The sequence below is a fragment of the Giraffa tippelskirchi genome, chromosome 6 (genome assembly GCF_054371585.1).
Source record: "Giraffa tippelskirchi isolate mGirTip1 chromosome 6, T2T-mGirTip1v1.2.pri, whole genome shotgun sequence".
NCBI lineage: Eukaryota > Metazoa > Chordata > Mammalia > Artiodactyla > Giraffidae > Giraffa > Giraffa tippelskirchi.
Window position 1 is genome coordinate 89289475 of NC_137280.1, and position 17535 is coordinate 89307009.

The 17535-nt window shown below is 58.6% G+C and overlaps 1 protein-coding gene across 10 annotated transcripts in view; it reads right to left on the bottom strand.

The window, feature by feature from the left end:
- The window catches only part of NFIX (nuclear factor I X), a 105143-nt gene that overhangs the window by 15820 nt on the left and 71788 nt on the right, over positions 1-17535 (bottom strand). For 8 of the 10 annotated variants that reach the window (XM_081504435.1, XM_081504429.1, XM_081504436.1 and 5 more), the window contains 6 exons: positions 7714-7776; positions 7276-7350; positions 6776-6896; positions 5509-5645; positions 2410-2532; positions 84-259 (listed from right to left, as the gene is read on the bottom strand). In XM_081504435.1, coding sequence (XP_081360561.1) covers positions 84-259; positions 2410-2532; positions 5509-5645; positions 6776-6896; positions 7276-7350; positions 7714-7776 — 695 coding nt within the window. Of the gene's footprint in view, positions 1-83; positions 260-2409; positions 2533-4415; positions 4473-5508; positions 5646-6775; positions 6897-7275; positions 7351-7713; positions 7777-17535 lie in introns of all 10 variants that reach the window. The other 2 variants (XM_081504431.1, XM_081504432.1) reach the window with 2 other exon arrangements.

Consider the following 17535-nt stretch of genomic DNA (forward strand, 5'->3'; position numbering starts at 1 on the left):
GGCCCTCTCCCTGTGAGCCCTGAGACAGACAGACAGACGCAAAGATGAGCTGTAGGGGGGCTCGTGGGGTCTTCTGGACTCACCTGTCCGGTGGCCTGGCCTGAGCCATCCGAGCACACAAACTGCACAAATTCCTTCAGCGAGTCCTGCCCGTGGTGGTGGTGGTAGCGGATGGTCGGGTGCGTGAAGTACGGGCTCGACTGCTGGATGATGGATGTGGAGGGGAAGTGCAGCGCTGACGCTGTGGCCCGGGGGCTCCCTGCGTGCACGCGGCAGGAAGGAAAGGGCATCATCAGGGCCTAGAAGGCCGTGGCGAGGGATGCTGAAGACAAGGAGCCCTGCTGGTCAGAGCCCTTTGGGTCCAGAGAATGGGGCAGGAGCAGGGCAGGGACCAGGATGGGGAGAGTGAGGCGCTGACTGCTAGTGTGAAAGTGTGTAAGATGGCGCCAAAAACACTCAGTAAAATCAAGGTAAATAACATTTGAATGCAATATTTAAAAAAGTTGAATTGGCAAAACTAGGGATGGCCCAGAGACCAGCTGCTTCTCTTTATAAATAAAGTTTGATTGGAATCAGGGCCAGAGTTAGGGTGAGGTGAGATGTGCGTGCGTGCTCAGTTGTGTCTGACTCTTTGCAACCCCATGGACTGTAACCCGCCAGGCTCCTCTGTCCATGGGATTCTCCAGGCAAGAATACTGGAGTGGGTTGCCAAGTCCTCCTCCTCAGGATCTTCCCAACCCAGGGATGGAACCCACATCTCTTACGTCCTGCACTGGCAGGTGGGTTCTTTACCGCTAGCGCCACCTGGGAAGCCCTGTGAGGTGAGACAGGGTCATGCAATTACAAGGTCAGTCCTTTTATTTAAAATACTGATATTTGCTCATCGTGTATTTTTTGCAATTGTTTTAATTTTTAGAACACTGCATTTAATATTATTTATAAATTTTGGTGACTGAAATTTCAGGTGCTCCCTGACATTTCTGCGCCAAAGTCAGTGCCTCACACACCTCTCCCTGGTGCAGGGCCTGGGTGAGAGCCTTGGGGAGCAGGCAGACCATTTGGTGGGGCTCCGGACAAACACACGGCCCTGTGCCAGCGCAAGAGGGGCCTCCACAGAGCACACACACATGTCCTGCATAAGGCTGGGTGTGCACCTGGCTGCGGCTCCCCAGGTCACATTCTTCTGTGCCTGGGCCCCATGGCTCGTACACACTTCCTCGGACGCACAACTCCCACCCCGGAGCAGGCCCCAGTTCTTCCCCAGCCAAGTCCTCCCTATCCTGTCTGTTTCCAATCAGCTCGCTCTTGCTCTCGGTTTCATTAGGGGCCTAAAGAAACTTGGCTTCTCTCTGGAGTTCATAAAAGCTGAGTGGAGCGGGGCCTGCCACCCTCCCCTGCCTGTGCGGAGGGCCTGAGCTCCCCACCCCCACCTCGCGGCCACCACGCCCTGCCCCTCTGCTGGCTCCCAGCCAGGAGGCCCTGAGGAGGAAGCCAGGAGGGTAACCGTCCGGGTCCTACGGAAGGGCCCAGGAGGTGGCGGGCAGACACAGGGCAGTGTTCAGAAAAAGCCCAGGCCTCTCTCGAGAGGGAAGAGGCTCCCATAGTTTCCCACCTGGTTCCATCCCCTCCAGAGCCTGGCAGCACCCTCCCCTCAAGCTCTCTCTCTGCCAGACTGTAGACTGGAGCAGAGAGTCCCGCCCCCGCCTCCGCCTCCAGCAGGCAGCCGGCCGGCCGGCTCCGGCTCCTTTCCTTTCCCCTTGGCCTAGCCCTTCGCTTCTGTAAAAGAGCGAGGAGGCCTCGAGCAGGGAGCCTGGGCCCCTCTGAGGGTCCCTCGGAGTAACCTGGGCTGGTGCCAGGGAAAACAGATCCTGGGCACTTTTGGGCACCGAGAGAGAGGAACTGGAATGAGGGCAGAAGCCTGTGCTCTCCCATCCACAGCTGGCAGGAGGCGAGAGCTGGGAGGAGTGGGCCCAAGGCCTCACAAAACACACGTGTGTGCACATGTCACGCGTACACACACATACAGCACCCACGTGTGCACACGTCCACACACACACACGAGCACACGTGCATCAAATGCATGCACACAGCACCCTCACACGAGCATAAGCAAACACATGTCCTCACACGCACACACAGTGCACAAGCAGGTGTGCACCCCGGCACATGGGGTGTGAGAGGCAAGTGGGAGAGTGTGGGGGAACAAGGTGAGCAGGGCCAAGGGCCGGCCTGGGCCTGGAGGAGCTGCTGCTGCTGTGGAGGGAGGGCCCATCCCCACGCCCACCCACTGCCATACCACGGCCAGTTCAGAGAGCTGGGGCTGTCACTCAGGGTTCCCTGGCCAGCTACCCCTCAGGCAGGGCTCCTCTGCCACCCCCACTGCCCCCCTCCGGGCCCTCCATTTCTCACCTGGTCTGACTCCAGCAAGCACAGGCAGCGGGTGGTGAGTGAAAGCCATGCGCGGGGAGCTGCCCTGAGAGGAGAGGGCACTGCAGAAGTCCAGCTTTCCTGACTTCTTTAGAGAAGCCGGGCCTGAGGGGAGGAATCAGCAACACGGGGCAGGTTTAGCTGGGCCAGGAAGGGAGCAGGGGAGGCAGGAAGCCAGCAGCTCACTCCTTCTCTCCTCAGCTCCCTCCTGGCTGCCCCCTTCCCTTTAGGGCTCCCGGAGCCTCCTCTGCCTGATCGAGGCCCTGTTTCTCAGGCCCTGAGTGCAGACCATCCGCTGTTAACAGGTGAGGGAAATCAGGCCCTTTGGTGCGCTGGGCAGGGCGTGAGCAAGGGGGGCCATCTTGCCCCCTAACAGATTATGAGCTCCAAGGTGCACAGAATCAAAGCGTGGAGGCAGGGCCAGAGGGCAGGGAAGGTGTGCAGGAGGACCCCTGGGGAGCAGCTTCAGAGTGAGGCGAACTTCAGGAACTTCCCTGGGGGTCCAGTGGCTAAGACTCTGCTTCCACTAGAGAAACTAAAATCTCAGTCAAAGGAAAAAAAAAAAAAGTGAGGAGGCCCCTGAGGTGGGGCAGGCTGGGGTCTACTCCATGGGGTCCTGAGCTACAGGTCCCCTTCTGCCAGGAAGAAGCCAGGGCTCCTTATGGGAAGGCAAAGCACAGCCATGGGCCCTTCGGAGCACGGTGGAGAAACAAAATCTGACAAGGGAGCAGGGAGGAGGCTGGAGGGCCTGGGTGGGAGCTGGGGAAGAGGGAGCCAGGAAAGGATGCCCTTGGTCAGACACCCAGAGGTCAGACTGTCAGGGTGGGTCATTCATGGGTTTTGCTCTACTCCCAGGACCAGAGATGGAGGTGGCATTTGGCAACAGACAGGGACACAGAGAGCGCCCCATTTGAGCTCGCCTCTAACAGCCTGATGATGCCAACCAAGATCATGTCTGCGCCCAGTGGGCTCGACATCCAACATGCCAAGACAAAGCAGGGCTCCCAGGCCAGGGCCCCCAGGGGAACCAGTCTCCTCTCCTGGGAGCATAAGGTGCAGTCGGGGCAGGTCTCCCGAGCTGCCATCTTTGGAACAAGAATCGAATCAGTTTGGGTGGGGTGTGTGTCTTGGGGGTGGGAGGGGGGTGCTGCAGAAGAGAGAAATAAGAGCTGTCTGAAGCACGGGGGTGGGGTGGGGAGGGCACACTCCCAGCCGCCAGCAGAGGTGCTATCTGGCAGCAGCTGTGTGCCACCTGATAGCTGGCACGATGTGGGGGGAGCGCCCCCACCAGCTGCACACAGCTGTCCCCCTGGCCACACAGCACCTCCCCAGCTGTTCCTAGTCCTGCAGCTGGGCTGCTTAATTGGCGATTTGTCCCAGAACAGGGAAACAACGCAGTGTTGGTGGGAAGAGGGGGTGCGTATGGAGGAAAAGAGGGGAAAAGCGAGGGAGCTGGAGGTGCCACAGAAGGACATGGGGCCATGCGTGGGGGGACTGCCGGCAGGAGCAGAAATGGCAGGCTCGACAGCAGACAGCCGGGAAAGGAGAGAGAAGGAGCTGGGGAGGGGAAGCTCCCAGGAGCCAGGTCTGGGTGGAGTGACCCCGGCAGCCCATGCCTCAGGAGCCAGCAGTGGACACAGCCCTCCAGGCACACCAGTCCCTGAGGAAACATTTCACTTCAGCTGGGGATTCTTCAGGGCCTCTCAACCCCTTCTCTGTGCCCCTCCAGAGGTTCCCCCAGGGCCACATCTGTGCTGGGCTGGCTCAGATCCCTGCTGGCCATAAGAACACCCGGGGAGGGGCTCCCAGAGTCGTGCAGGAGCATGGTCGGCAGAGGGTGGGCCTTGCTGGCGCTCTAGCCCTCTCCCTCAGCCCGGGGCCTGGAAGTGAGTCCTCCTTTCCTCCTCCCAGGTTGCAGAGAGCGAAAGCCAGAGGTTGCATCTAGGGCAGCAGGGGAGCGGAAGCTCCTCCCTGCCCTTCAGTCTTGCCTTTCCCCCAGTCCTGGCCCCTGCCCATCTGCTTGGCCCTTCCTGGTATGGCAACATCTGGAAGATACCAAGGAAAACACTATCAGGTCGACCCTCATCTTCCCGCAACACAGAACAAGGCCTCCATCCCCAGGCCTAACCACAACGAACACATCTCATATAGAGGTCTGTGCTACCTGGCCCCAAGACCCCCGTACCTGGAAGATACACACAGGCTGCACCAACGACATGTCAGGCAGAAGCATTCTGCAGGCAGCCTCGTTATACACACCTGTGCACCACACACGTGCGTGCACACACACACACACACACACACACACACACACCCCTCCCTCTCTCCCTCTATTCCACTTGGCCTCTCCAGGTGTGCCCACACCCCTTGTCAGAACAGGAGAGCCCCCCTGGTGAGCCCCTCCTCTCACCAGGAAGGGGCTGGTGAGAGGATCGAGAGGCCTGGCAACAATTCTCCTCACTCGCTACTAGGCTCTGCTCCTCTCTGTGAAGCTGGGCCCCTCCTTGGACCAGTGGTTCTGAACTTTAGGAAGATTCTGTCCCCACCAGGACACAGCCATGTCCAGAGACCTTTCTGGCCATCACACCTAGTAAGGAGGTTTGCTACTGGCATCTAGTGGGCAGAGGCCAGGGCTGCTGCTCCAACACCCCACAGGGCACAAAATGGCCCCCCTGCAGACAATGCTGTGGCCCTGGAATGTTCAAGAATGCCCAGTCTGAGAAACTGCTTTAAACCATGAAGACTGTGGAGCAGGGGCAACCTCCCTGAAGAAATGCCAAGAGATGGAGGAGGACAAGGAGACTCTGAGGAGGAAGCCATGCCCCCTTGCAGGGCTCCAGAGGCTCAGGACCGGGGCTCTCCTTCTGCCACACCGGTGGGTCCTACTGCCCACACGTGACAACCTGCCCGCTTGCCTCTGCTCTCCAGGCCTGTGCCCCTCTGGAAGAGCGGGCTGCGAGAGGACAGGCAGTGCTGCCGACCGCAGGAAACACCACGGGAGGCTAGCCAGGTAAAACTGAGGGGGAGAGGAGGCTGCACACCGCCTGTGCTCCAGGTTGGGCCTTGCGGTGGCGCCCATACCTGCATCCACATCGTTGGGCCAACCGCTGGACTGGCTGCTGCCAGCTGCTGGGGAGCGGCCCGTGCCAGGATAGAAGACGTCGTCGACAGGGCTCTCCATCTCACTGTCGTCGATGGACTTGGGGCGCTTGGTGGTGCTGGGGAAGGAGGAGAGGGGTCAGGTGGGCCACAGGCGAGTGGCTGTACTGGGACCCAGACCCAGGAAGCCTGCACTGACAGCCCTCCGTGTGGGGAGCAGGTGCCCGCTGCCAGCAGCAGCTCAGGGCACGCGCTGTGTGCCCTCCGCCCAGGTCAGACTGAGAGCCCCCAGGGCCCAGCCCACCCCCCCTCCTCCTCGAGCCCCTTCTCAGTCCACAAGACCATCCACCGTCATCTACCCAGCTACCCAAGTCAAAGAAGTGAGCCAAACCCTCAGCTGCTTCCTCAGCCCGCCTTCTACTTTCCATCAGCTCCCACGGCCAGAGGAGGTGAGTGAGGCACTGGCCAGGGACAAAACACCAGGGGGTGACGCAAAACTCAGTCACTGTGATACTATGTTATTTTATATTGAAATACAATTAACTGGAAATATCATAACATTTTAATGTAATATTCTAACATATCGAAATGAATACTTGAACCACACAATGAACCAAAATGCTCAATCTTTTTTTTTTTTAAAGGGACAGGATCGCACCCTGTCCTGCATGACTGGCCCTGATCGGGGTCCACTGTGCCTGCCTCCCAAACAGCTCTCAACTCCACTCCTCCCTCTCAGGCCCATCCCCCACCTGACTCAGGCCCTCCTCCCCTCCAGCCTGGTGGGAGAGCCTCTAACTGTCCCGCCCATGAACACTGCTTCTAGAAGTCTTTCTAGAACACATATCCCCAGCATCTGTTACTTGACCCCTCTGGCCTGTGAAGCCCACTGTGGGATAGTTCTGCTGGCCTGCCCAGCCTCAGTTGGAATGGAGGCTGCTCTCTCTGCCTGGAGCTTCCACCCTAAGCCTGTACCCGCCCCTCTTTGTCTGGGTTCAAAGGTCACACCCCCAGGAGAGAGGCCTTCTCCAATCCCCACAGGGAGCACCTTCCAGGCAGAGCCATGGCCTCTGAGTTTGTGTCCCTGAGGCTGAGTGCCTGTGTCAGCACAAAGCTCAGGGGTTGGGCAGCAGAGCAGGCCCTGGCTCTGGAGCCAGTGCCCTCAACAGAGGGTAATGTGCTGAAGCACCCTGCCCAAAGCACCTGAGATGTCTCGGGGGTTGAGGGAAGGCCGGGGCATGGGGCTCACCTGGTGGAAGGAGGGGAGGTGATGGATCGCCGCCCCAGGGTCACCTGGTTTATATTGTAGTAGCTGGGACTCTCCAGGTCTGCCAGCGAGAAGTTGGGCCCTGATGCTGTTGCAACAGGAGCTGGGAAGAAGGGAGAGTGTGATGAGGTCTGGAAAGTATGGGCACCTGTTTCGTTGCCGGGAGCAGCTCCCCGGAAGCCCTGGGGTGAGTTCACTGTGAATGCTGCTGAGGAAACCTCCTGGCTGAAGCTTGTTGGGAAGATTCCTTGGTTACGATTTTTTTTTTTTCCCTCCAAAGCAGTGGAGGTTAGAGGTGGGGCTCTCCAATGCCTCCATTCCATCGAGCCTGGTGCCAGTGAGGCCAAGAGTGTCCCAGGAAGTCTGTCTGCCCCCTCCCCACCTGAGACCCCATCAGTCGAGGGCTACATGAGGTCCAAGTCCCACCTCCTCACCCTTATCCCTGCGGACTCAACCCTGGCCCAGAAGGAGGAAGGACTCACTCTGTGATACTCTCACCAGCTCTGTCACATTCCAGACCCCGGAAGTCACAAAACAGTCCTGGAAACTTAAGTGCCCTGAGGAGGGAAAAGGGCAGGTGAGTGAGTCGAGGCAAGGCCAGGAGGGGCTGTCTGCCTGTCTCTCCCGATCTCTCCCCACTCTCGGCTTGTTCCATCCCACAACCCATGTCCCAGTTCCAGGCTGGCCCTCAGGGGTCCTCAGATCTCCATAGATCTCCATGGATGTGGGGTATGCCCCCATGAGTGCCCTCCCCCACGGAACAGCAGCCTCTGTTCAGTCAAGGGACAGCTGAGTGGAGGGATTGGCAGGGGCAGGCCCATCCTGGCCCAGGAGGGCAGAGAAGGGTAGAAGGTTGGGGGATGTGGTGGACACAGCAGGCCAGGGAGGCTGGGTTCAGGCAGGAGGGCAGGGGCACTGACCGTTGGGCAGTGGTTTGATGTCCGCATCTCCTTGCTGGTTTGAACTATCTGATTGTCCGGATTCTGCAGGAGACACAAAGGGTGGGGATGGGTCAAGACCAAGTGCCCCACGCTCACTAGGCAAGCAGCTGCCCCTCCAGCCCTATGGACACCTTCTTTCCCCTTCCCTTCCTGAGCAGCCCAGGGAGACCAGGAGAGAAAGAATGGCCGCTTCTGTGGGGAAGCTATCCTGCAGACTGCAGGGTGCTGGGCAGCATCTCTGGCCTCCTCCCACTAGATGACAGTAGCACCCCAGCTATGACAACCAAAAACCAGTCTCCAAACACTGCCTGAAGTGCCCTGGGGGTGAGCTGCCCACGAGTGAACAGCCCTAGCCAAGAGTCAGGGCAAGGAGGCACCCAGGAGAGAAGCCCCCGACTGTCCTTTTGCACAGCTGGGTTGGACCCAAGGGGTCCCCCGTTCTCTACCCCACTCAAGCTCCAGAGGGAGCAGCCCTTTTCCTCCCTTCATTAATTAGAGCCAATCCTGCCTGCCTGCGCCACCCCCACCTCACCTTTATGCATACAGGCAGTGCCTGGCAACACGGAGGGGGGAGATTTGCCTTGATGCTGTCGCCCGCTCTGTGCCAGCCTGTCTGGGCTGTCTCATGCCCCAGTGCCACAGCTGCTCGGAAGGAGCCCTGAGACAAGGGCCCATTGTGCGGTGGGAGCTCACAGAGGACTGGGGGCAGGGTGGAGTGTGTGTGTGAATATTTTGCTGAGCTTGGGAAAGCCCCCCGCCCCTGCCCCCCAGGTCCTCGAAGCTTTGTGTGCCAGCGGCACAACGGGGACCTCCAGAATGCTTGCCTGGGCACGACAGCTGGCGAGAGGGTGGCAGAGGGGGGCCAGGGCTGGTTGTGGGGCAGGAGAAAGGCAGGCATTCAGTAAAGAATCAGCTGCTCACAGGGGGACCACATGGGGTGGCCTCGGAAAACTGGGCCCTGGTATTGGCCAGGGATTCACTCCACTCTTTGGAGTGACCCTGCCTCCCAGGTCTCACCCGCCACCCCACAACCGGCCCGCTTGCCACGGAGGCCATCCTCTACCAACCTTGCAGTCAAACCACTCACATTGGGGAATGAATAGTAAGGATGTTCCTGAAGAGTGACATGGGCCCAAGAGATAGAAGTGGGGGGATCCTGCAGACACTTGGGAAAGAAGGTAGAGCTCCAGGTGTTGGGGCTGGTGAGCAGAACAGTAGCCTTCTCAGAGCTAAGGCCCTACGATGGCTCAGCCAAGTTACTGGCCTCTTCCATCCATGTGGCCAGTGGGAAAAAGACAGGCTGCCCCCAGGATGGTTTCAGGCCCCATTTCCCCCATCCTTTATCTTGTTTCACTTAAAAAAAAAAATTTTTTTTTAACGTATTTATTTGGCTGTGCTGGGTCTTGGTTGCGGCACGCAGAACCTTTTTTGCAGCATATGGACTTAATTTCCTGGCATCACGTGGGATCTTAGTTCCCCAGCCGGGGATCCAACCTGCATCCCCTGCATTGGAAGGCAGACTCAACCACTGGACCTTCAGGGAAGTACCTTTTTAGCCAGACTTTACTTTTTAAAAATTCCAAATGATAATAATAATGAATCCTGTCACAAATCAAGAAAATGGAGGTTTATAAGCTAATAGGACCCCTCGCCCCCTTGTGTTTGGGGCGTGTCCTTCCACACCTCCCTTTGCACCCACCCTAGCAGCGTTTTTAGGGCTGGAGAATTCCACCCCAGGCAATTTCTCTGTCGTGGTGGCACTCTGCTCTGGAGAGAGCCCGTGGGACTTCCTCCCACGCCCTGGGGGAGGGCAGCCTCTCTCTGCATATGAATTTTCTTGTTGCTCTCTCCTCAGCCCATTCCTGACTCTCTGGGTCTGATTCAAGCCCCACCTGGTCCAGGAGGGAGCAGGCAAGGGGTTGAGGCTGTAGGTGGCCCACCTGAGGGCCTCCGTGGGCCAGTGCCCCAAGCCTAATGTCTCTCAGGGCTGTCCTTTCCCAGATTCACAGCTCAGAAAGAGCACAGCTGCAGGACCTGCATGTGGAGCCCAGTGAGGGGCACATGGTCAAGGCTTTGCTGCAAAGGCTTTGCTCCACTTGTCCCAGGACCAACTCAGTCCCCACAGAGCCCTCCAGGCCAGGGACAGTGGAGTAGGAGGGGATGGTAGGAGGCCATCCTATTAAGAGTGGTCTCAACCCTTCAAAAGTGGCCAGGTGGAGACAGAAAGCCAGGCGCATGCGCACACCCAGCCCAGGGACAGAAAGACGAGAGAACCCGACAAAGAGATGGAGGTGGGCCAGCGATAGAGGCAGAGACAAATGGGGCTCCAGGAGAGCGCGACAGACAGGAAATCCTTCTAAACCAGGACACTGCCCTGAAACGTTACTGATGTTATTACTATTAGCTCCATGTAAGGGAGAAAGCAGGAGCGAGGATCCGGCGCGGGCGAGGCCCGCTGCCACGCGCCTCCAGGCGGTGCTCCGGGCGCTGCTGGCAGCCATTTTAGCCCTTGGCAGCCATCTTACGGCTGGCGGCCCTAGCCAGCGTCCCCACAGTGTCACTGCCGCCAGCCCCCGGTGTGCTCAGCTCAACTCCGGGACAAAAGGCAGAGACACTGGAAATCTGGACCTGGGCTCGAAGGCAGAAGCGCCGTCCCGGCCACCGGGGCAGCAGTGGCTGGGGCTCCGCCGTCCTGCTTAGGCGGCACCCCTTCCCCCTCCTGGCCAGTGCAGAGTGAAAACAGAGAGGGAGGAGGCTGAGGGCTCGCCCGTGAGCCACTCAGTGTGGCTAAGCACCCCCTCCTCAGGCCATCCCCAGACCCAGAGCCTCAGCTAGTTTACCGAGTAGACCCCTGCCCCAATGAGGTGACTGGGTCCTCAGAGGACAGTAAGGGGTGTGATGGGGGCAAGCCCTTGTCCACTCAGTCAGCTTGGAGGTACACCTTGGGCAGACAGGGGGAGGGGGCTGGCGGAAGCCCAGACAGGCCACTGGGCCCGCGGTGGACAGGCTCCTGGGGAGGGCGAGGAGATGCCCCCCAACCCAGAGGCAAGAGCCAGCCAGGCCAGCTTCCTGAAGCGATGGGCACTCTGGGGAGCTGTGCCCTCAGGCTGGGGCCTGCTCTGGACAGCCCCTAGGGACCAGGAGCTTGACCCCAGGCTGGCACACCAGGGAGCATGACACCCCAGGGCCTGACCCCCTTCCCTGTCTAGGCTCCCTGGGGAAGGAAGGCAGTAACCCCAGGCCTTGGGACAGAGAAAGGCAGGCCCCTTTATGACACCCCTCCCCAGGCCCTGCCTCATGGTTGCTTGGCTTTTATCTCACAGAATGGGGCTTATCAGAGCCACCAGCTGAACAAACACACAAATCCACGGTTAGTGAGAGAAAACCCTCTGCCTGAACTCTTTATCTCCTGTTCACAGGCCCCGAGCACTGCCCCCTGCCAACAGCACAGGAGGAGCCCTGACTGCTGCGACATGAGGGCGCCTCCCTTGGCCACCCCCCTTCTCCCCTCGCCCCAACCCAGCACGCGGTGGCTCTCCCCTGGCAGTCCCTACCAGGCGGGCGTGCATGAGTGAGCTCCTGCCACACGGGAGCCCCCCTCCAGTGTCTGCTTTCTCACTGGGGACAATGGGCCAGCTGGTGGCCTGTGGGCCGGTGGACGGGCAGAGAAAATGTTGGCTGGCACCAGGCAGGCAGGTGCCCGGCTCCATCCTTTATCCTCTCCCGCCCGGCCCACGCCCCCGAGGCTGTCGCTCGGCTTCCCCAGCCCTTCAGGGCCACGTCCCCTGGCAACATTTCCGGCCTTGGCTTTCTCTCCAGCCTGGTAGACCGAGCAGTAGGGACCCTAACCACCCACTCCCAGCTCGGGGCCACCCTGACTGAACCCCAGCCCCCAGGCCTACAACTCTCTTCAGGGACAAAGGCTGCCTTGACTTTCTGGACAGACTGGAGAGAGGACGGAGGGGCCAGAGGCACCGCTACCTCTGTTCAGTCCTGAGATGACATGTTCCTGCATCCTGGTGCCCAGGGCCAGGCAGTGCCTCCTGCGCTCTAAGCTTCTTTCCACTCAGCCCGTCAAATGCAGCTTCCTCGAAACCAAGTCCAGCCACTGTGTCTGAGGATGGCTGCCTGAGCGTGCAGGCATCAGGCCTCTGCCTGATCCAGGTTTAGGGGATGAAGAGAATTTTGGAGGCTGCCACTTGTCCTTGATGCTACCAGGGTGGCGAGGGGTGTTTTCAGGCTGGCTCATATCACATGTGTGAGCGCATGCTCTGCTGCCTGTCTTCCTCTCCGGACTAGGGTACTCGTGCAATCCACACCTTGGGACAGAAGGCAGGACTGTGTGGGGGCAGGTGATGAATCTGGACTCTTCCTAGGTGTGGGACCAAGTGGGCTCCGCAGAGCAAGGCTCTGAAATGGGATTGGCTCTCAGGTCCCAGGCTGCTCTCCATTCATCCCCTCATGGCTGCCGTCATCCCCACGCCCCGGTCAGCGCTTGTAGATTGGAGGCCTTGTGCAGCACCCAGACCTAGGCCAGGCTCAGCCAGAGGTTGGCAGCATGGGACCCTCTCTTCCTCAAGGTTCTTCTGTGTCTCCTGGAACAGCCCTGAAGCCCCTGAAATACTGGTCTCACCCCCAGCTCTGCTCATTCTCTACCTCTGCTCAGTTCTTATTAAAGGCCCCAACTTCCTTTCTTCAGCTCCTCGCCTTTCCCTCTGGAATCCTATTTCTGGTCTCATTTTGCTCTGTCTTGGCTCCATGCCCCTCTCTCTGTCCTTCCTTCTCCTTCTCTTTCCCTCTCTTTGGCCCCCTTTCCTCTCCCAGTCCTGCCTGTTTGCACAAGTGTGTGCGTGTGCACATGTGTGTGCTTCTGAGAGGCCTCTGCCTCTTCATCAGAGCTCTAAGAGGGGAAGCTCCAGCAGCCAGAAGGAGCCCAGAATCACACATAAACTCCAACTGACAGCATGTTTTTAATATATATATTCCCAGCCATAGACAGGGAGATATTTATGGCTCCTACTAGGTGAGGGAGGAATTCCTGCTCACTGCAGCACACGCTCCGCCTCGGCTCCCGCCCGAAACAACTTCTCTCCGAGAAACAGGCCACATGTAGTTCACCGGTTGGCTGCCCCCACACACATCACAGACTGAGTGCATTTTTTTGGAGGGGCTGAGAGGGGCACGCAGGAACCACCACACCGACACATGCGTACCCAGGCACGTGTATGTAGTAGGGCGCACATTTGCTCTACATCCAGACACACACACACATATACCCAGAGATGCCACCAACCACTTGATGCTGTCCAGCAGGGATGGGGTGAGTTGGTGTGTCGAGAGCTGTGGTCAGCATGCTTACTGCTAAGAGGAACCTCCTTTGGCTCTATCCAGACCATTGGCCTTTGAGGGTAGGGGAGAGGGGAGGCCAGCCCTCTGGGCATGCCTGCCCTTCCCCTCCCCCAGCTCTCCCCAGGCCTGAGGCTGGAGAAGCAGGCAAGGGTGTGCTCTGTTCTGGGGGTGCCATACTCTGAAGGACCAATTCTGGAGCTGATCCCTGGCCCTGCCCAGTGTGGCACACCTCCTTCCCCCTCCACCTGCACACGCACGCGTGCACACGCGCACACACACACACGCGCACACACACACACACGCGCACGCACACACACACGCGCACACACACACACACCCTCTCTGCAACTGAGGAGCATCCAGGGCAGGAGAAACCCAATCTCAAGAGGAGCCGAGGCCTGGCCTGCAGCAATCAGAGCTGGAGAATGTAACTATTGTGTCTCCTGAAACCCAAGTCTGAGAATCTGAGACACCCTGAGGAGGGGAGCAGCAGATGGATGGGGGGCTAGGGGAACGGGTCACAGAGGGGTTCTCCCTGTCTCTGCAAACAGAAGACTTGAGACCGAGGAAGTCCTTGGGAATGCAGGGCAGCCAGAGGACAGAGGAGGCTGGGCTCAACCAGGCCGGCCCAGGGGGCTTTTCGATCTTCCCCCTATTTCCCTCTACCACTTCCATGAGCCAGCGTATATGCTCGCAGGACTGGGGCCATCCTGGGGTTTTCCCTCCTCTGTCATCCTAGACCCCACATGGTTGGAGACAGATGCCTGACCAGGAAGCACAGCTCTGAAGCTGTGGGTGGGCGTGTGGGCAGGGGCAAGGCAGGGAGACATGTCACTACCCCCCCATCACCCTCCTCTCTTCTCTCATTTCCCCTCCTCTCATGGAGCCAAAGGGGCTCAAGCTTTTGACTTGGGTCACCTGTTGTGGGGAGGAAGAGACAAGTGACAGGAAAGAGAAAGAGACCAAGTTACAGCCTCGACACACATGGTCTAGATCCACCCCAGCTGCCCCTGGGGCCTAGGTTCAAGGAAAGCCATTGGGGGGGTGGGGGGGTGGAGGTGGGGGTGGGGACAGCAGGTCAGGCCACAGGGAACTGCCAGGCCAGGACCAGTAGACTCAAGACACTCCACTCTCAGTCTCTGACCCCGAAGGCACTGCTTTTCCCCCTCAACCCACACTGCCTCCACAGCTGCTATCGGGGGTCCCCTGGGAAGCAAGGGCCGAGTCTGGCTACAGCAGGGCTCATGGCCTGGCAGGGGAGCTGGGTGAAGGGAGGAGAAGGCAAGTCCAGGGGCTTATCTGGTGCCCAGAGGAGCAGCAGAGTGGATCTGAAGGCTGGGCTCAGGCAAGCAGCTCCAGGGCCCCTAGGCTGCTCCCTGGTGTGAGCTGTGCAGTGTTCTCTGCCCTGCACCTGCCAGGGGAAACTTTGTCAGCACTGCGCCCAGCCCAGGGAGAACTAGAGACGGGGCCTGGGCACTGAAGCCTGGGGGACCTGGGTGCACAGCTGCTTCTCCCCCAGGCATGACAGATAATGTGCAGCAAAGGACAGAGGAGGGACACCCCGGTGCAGAGCAAAGCACCCAGCAGGTTGATGGAGGGAAAGAGCCCAGGACCATCAACCTGTCAGCTGCCTCTCCAGGTCTGGCCCAGTAGCTAACAAATGAGACCCCGCCCCCCCCCCCCACTCGCAGCAGCACTGGGGGTTGCAGGTGGGCCTGCAGGCTCCTCCTGGGTCTGCCCTTTGCAGGAGACCCAACACTGGTCCCAGCAACCCAGATGTCAGTGTGCTCCGTGGCTGTCTGCAGGGTGAACGTGCAGGCCCAGGGCTGTGCAGGAACACCACTCTGGATGTTCCAGAGATATTCAGGGGCTAGGAAGTCCCATCGGAGCAGAATTCACACAGAGAGGGGATGAAAATGAGACAGCCCCTACTGCAAAGGGAGGGGCCTGTGGTGAGACAAAGGCAGGCAGGAGCCCTTGGTCCCAGGCCTGCCTCTTTCTCCACCTTGAGCCTGCCCTTGGCACCCCCGTCCCATCCAGGGAGGTATCCTTCTGCAGGACAGAGTGGAAAAGGGGGGGCACACCAAGGGCAAGGGGAAATGGAGGGAGGAGGTGGGCAGCCCACCAAGTGGAACGAGGCTCCCCTGCGTTCACATCCATGCTCTGGAACCTACGGGCCCAGTGATCCTGGCTAAGTTCTGAAATGTTTCCTCATCTGTAAAATGGAGATACCGCCTGCCCCCTAGGGTTCCTGCATGAGGAATAAATGAGAAAACAGGTACAAGGTCCTCAGTCCAGGGCCCAGCTCATAGTAGGGATTCATTCCATAAACGTCAGCTGTCCTTCCAATGGGATCACCAATTCCTTTCACCTCCCTCAGCTAAAACCCTATTCTGTCTGGACTCAGCTCAAATGCCAACTCGGTGGGGATGCTGTGGCTAATCCACAGCTCCCCCGCCACTGGAGTTCATACTCTGATAAATTGAGTGCACTCGAGATGATGGTTCTTGGTATCTCACCCCAGAGACGACTGCCAGTGAGCAGAGGGGCTCCCTCAAGACTCAGCCCATTACTCTCTGCAAAGAGGGGCAGGGAGCTTTCTTGGGAAATAAAGGGCAGAGCAAAATGCCTTCTACACGTACATCCATCCTCGAATGCAACAGCCGCAGTCTCAGGACAGTCACCACATTGGAAACAGTCAGGGAGAGGCAGGGACAGGGATTGCCAGGAGATGGCAAAGCTGAGGGAAGCAGAGAGAGACTTGTGCCCCTGGATGCTGAGCGCAAAGCCCTGCCCACGCGAGCTCGGCGCTGGGCGTACGGGGAGCTGAGGACACCGGGGCACAGGCGTGGCCACACAAACGGCCGGGTGCCTCTCCTGGCAGCACAGGCTGGTGCCACGACTCAGCCGGCAGCAGGAGCCAACGTTTCTGAGAGGGCCGGGGGCCAGGCGTCATGTGATGGTGGGGGCCCAGAAAAGCGGCCCCCGGCCCTGAAGCTTCTCCTCCCTCTCCAACCTAACGGATAGAAACTGATAGTGAGAATGCTCTCCACACCAAGGGAAGGCAGGGCCGCCGCAGAGGGGCCGTGTCCAGGTTAGGGGCCCGCAGAGCTTCTCCCCCACCCTGGCCACTCTATTTCCAGTGCTGCCCTTTCTGGCCCTTCGAGCTGCCCCAGCCTGGCCCGGCCAGACAACCACCCCCACCCCCAGCTGCTCTTAGGACTATTAATAGTGTCCCTACCTCCCAGGGCCAGGATTCACCTTCTCCCCCAACCCCCAAATACACTTGCCCTTGGTCTAATGATTTGTAAAGGGACAGAGTCCTCTGAGTGCTCATGCCAACTAGGGATGAGAAAGGGGAGGCAAAGGCTCTGGAGGTCACCTGAGGGACATTTCTGAGACAAACAGGAATTTAAGGGAAGGATGCAGTGAAGCCAAGAGCAAGACACAGACAAAAAGACAAAATTAAAACTAACAGAGACAGAGGGAGGGACCAAGACAGAAAATCAGTCAAAGCAAAGTAGTTCAAAGAAGGAAGTCTGCTATAGAAAGAATCAGAGGGGATTCTCTGGCAATCCAGTAGTCAAGACTCCACGCTTCCACTTCAGGGGGCACGGGTTCAATCCTTGGTCAGGAAACTAAGATTCTGCATGAAATGTAGCCCCCCCAAAACAAAAATTAGAGAAATAGAAGGTTAGAGGAGAGGCAGGGAAAAGGGGGAAAAGCAGAGAGAGAAAGAGAAAGCAAAGGAAGAAATGATACATTAAAAATCAAAAACAGAAGTGGAGAAAATTTTCCTAGAATTACTTAGGAGTGGCTTCATGAACACAACTGCCTGGTCTGCACCTAGCATCTGTCTGTAGGGTGCTGGACAAAGTGAGGGGCTGGGGAGACGCCAAGCCAAGGAGCCCTACCCACCCATTCTCACAATGTTCTGGGTAAGGGAGGAGATGAAGAGAAGGAATACCTGACCAGGAAAAGAAAATGGGAAGATCAAATCCCCAGGATTAGGAAATCCACTTTCAGTCCTGGGCAGGGGAAGGCCTCCACATTTGGAGCCTCTTCACCTGTTGGAAAGGCAGCTGGGTAGGCCAGGGGACGGTGGAAATAGGGGAGCATCGGTACCCCTGGCCTCCCTGCACTCCGTGTTCCCTCTCTCTTTCTAACTGTGAGCAGAATCCTGTCCTGCCCTGCCTCCCACTGCCCCTTTTCACTGGGAGAATCCATCCAGGGACCCTGGGGGCATGAAGAAGAAGAACCCACCTACCTCTATCCTCCTTTGGGGAAGCAGAAGCAGACAGAGGCTACCTGTTTCCCATCCTCAGGTGCTCTAACTTCCTCAGCCTCCTAAGAGCACCCAGTATCCAGGCTGGTAACCCTGGAGGAGGCTCCTCTTGCAGGGGCTTGCCTTGTGTGGGGGAGTCAGACTTGGACTCTGATTTTGGACAGCAT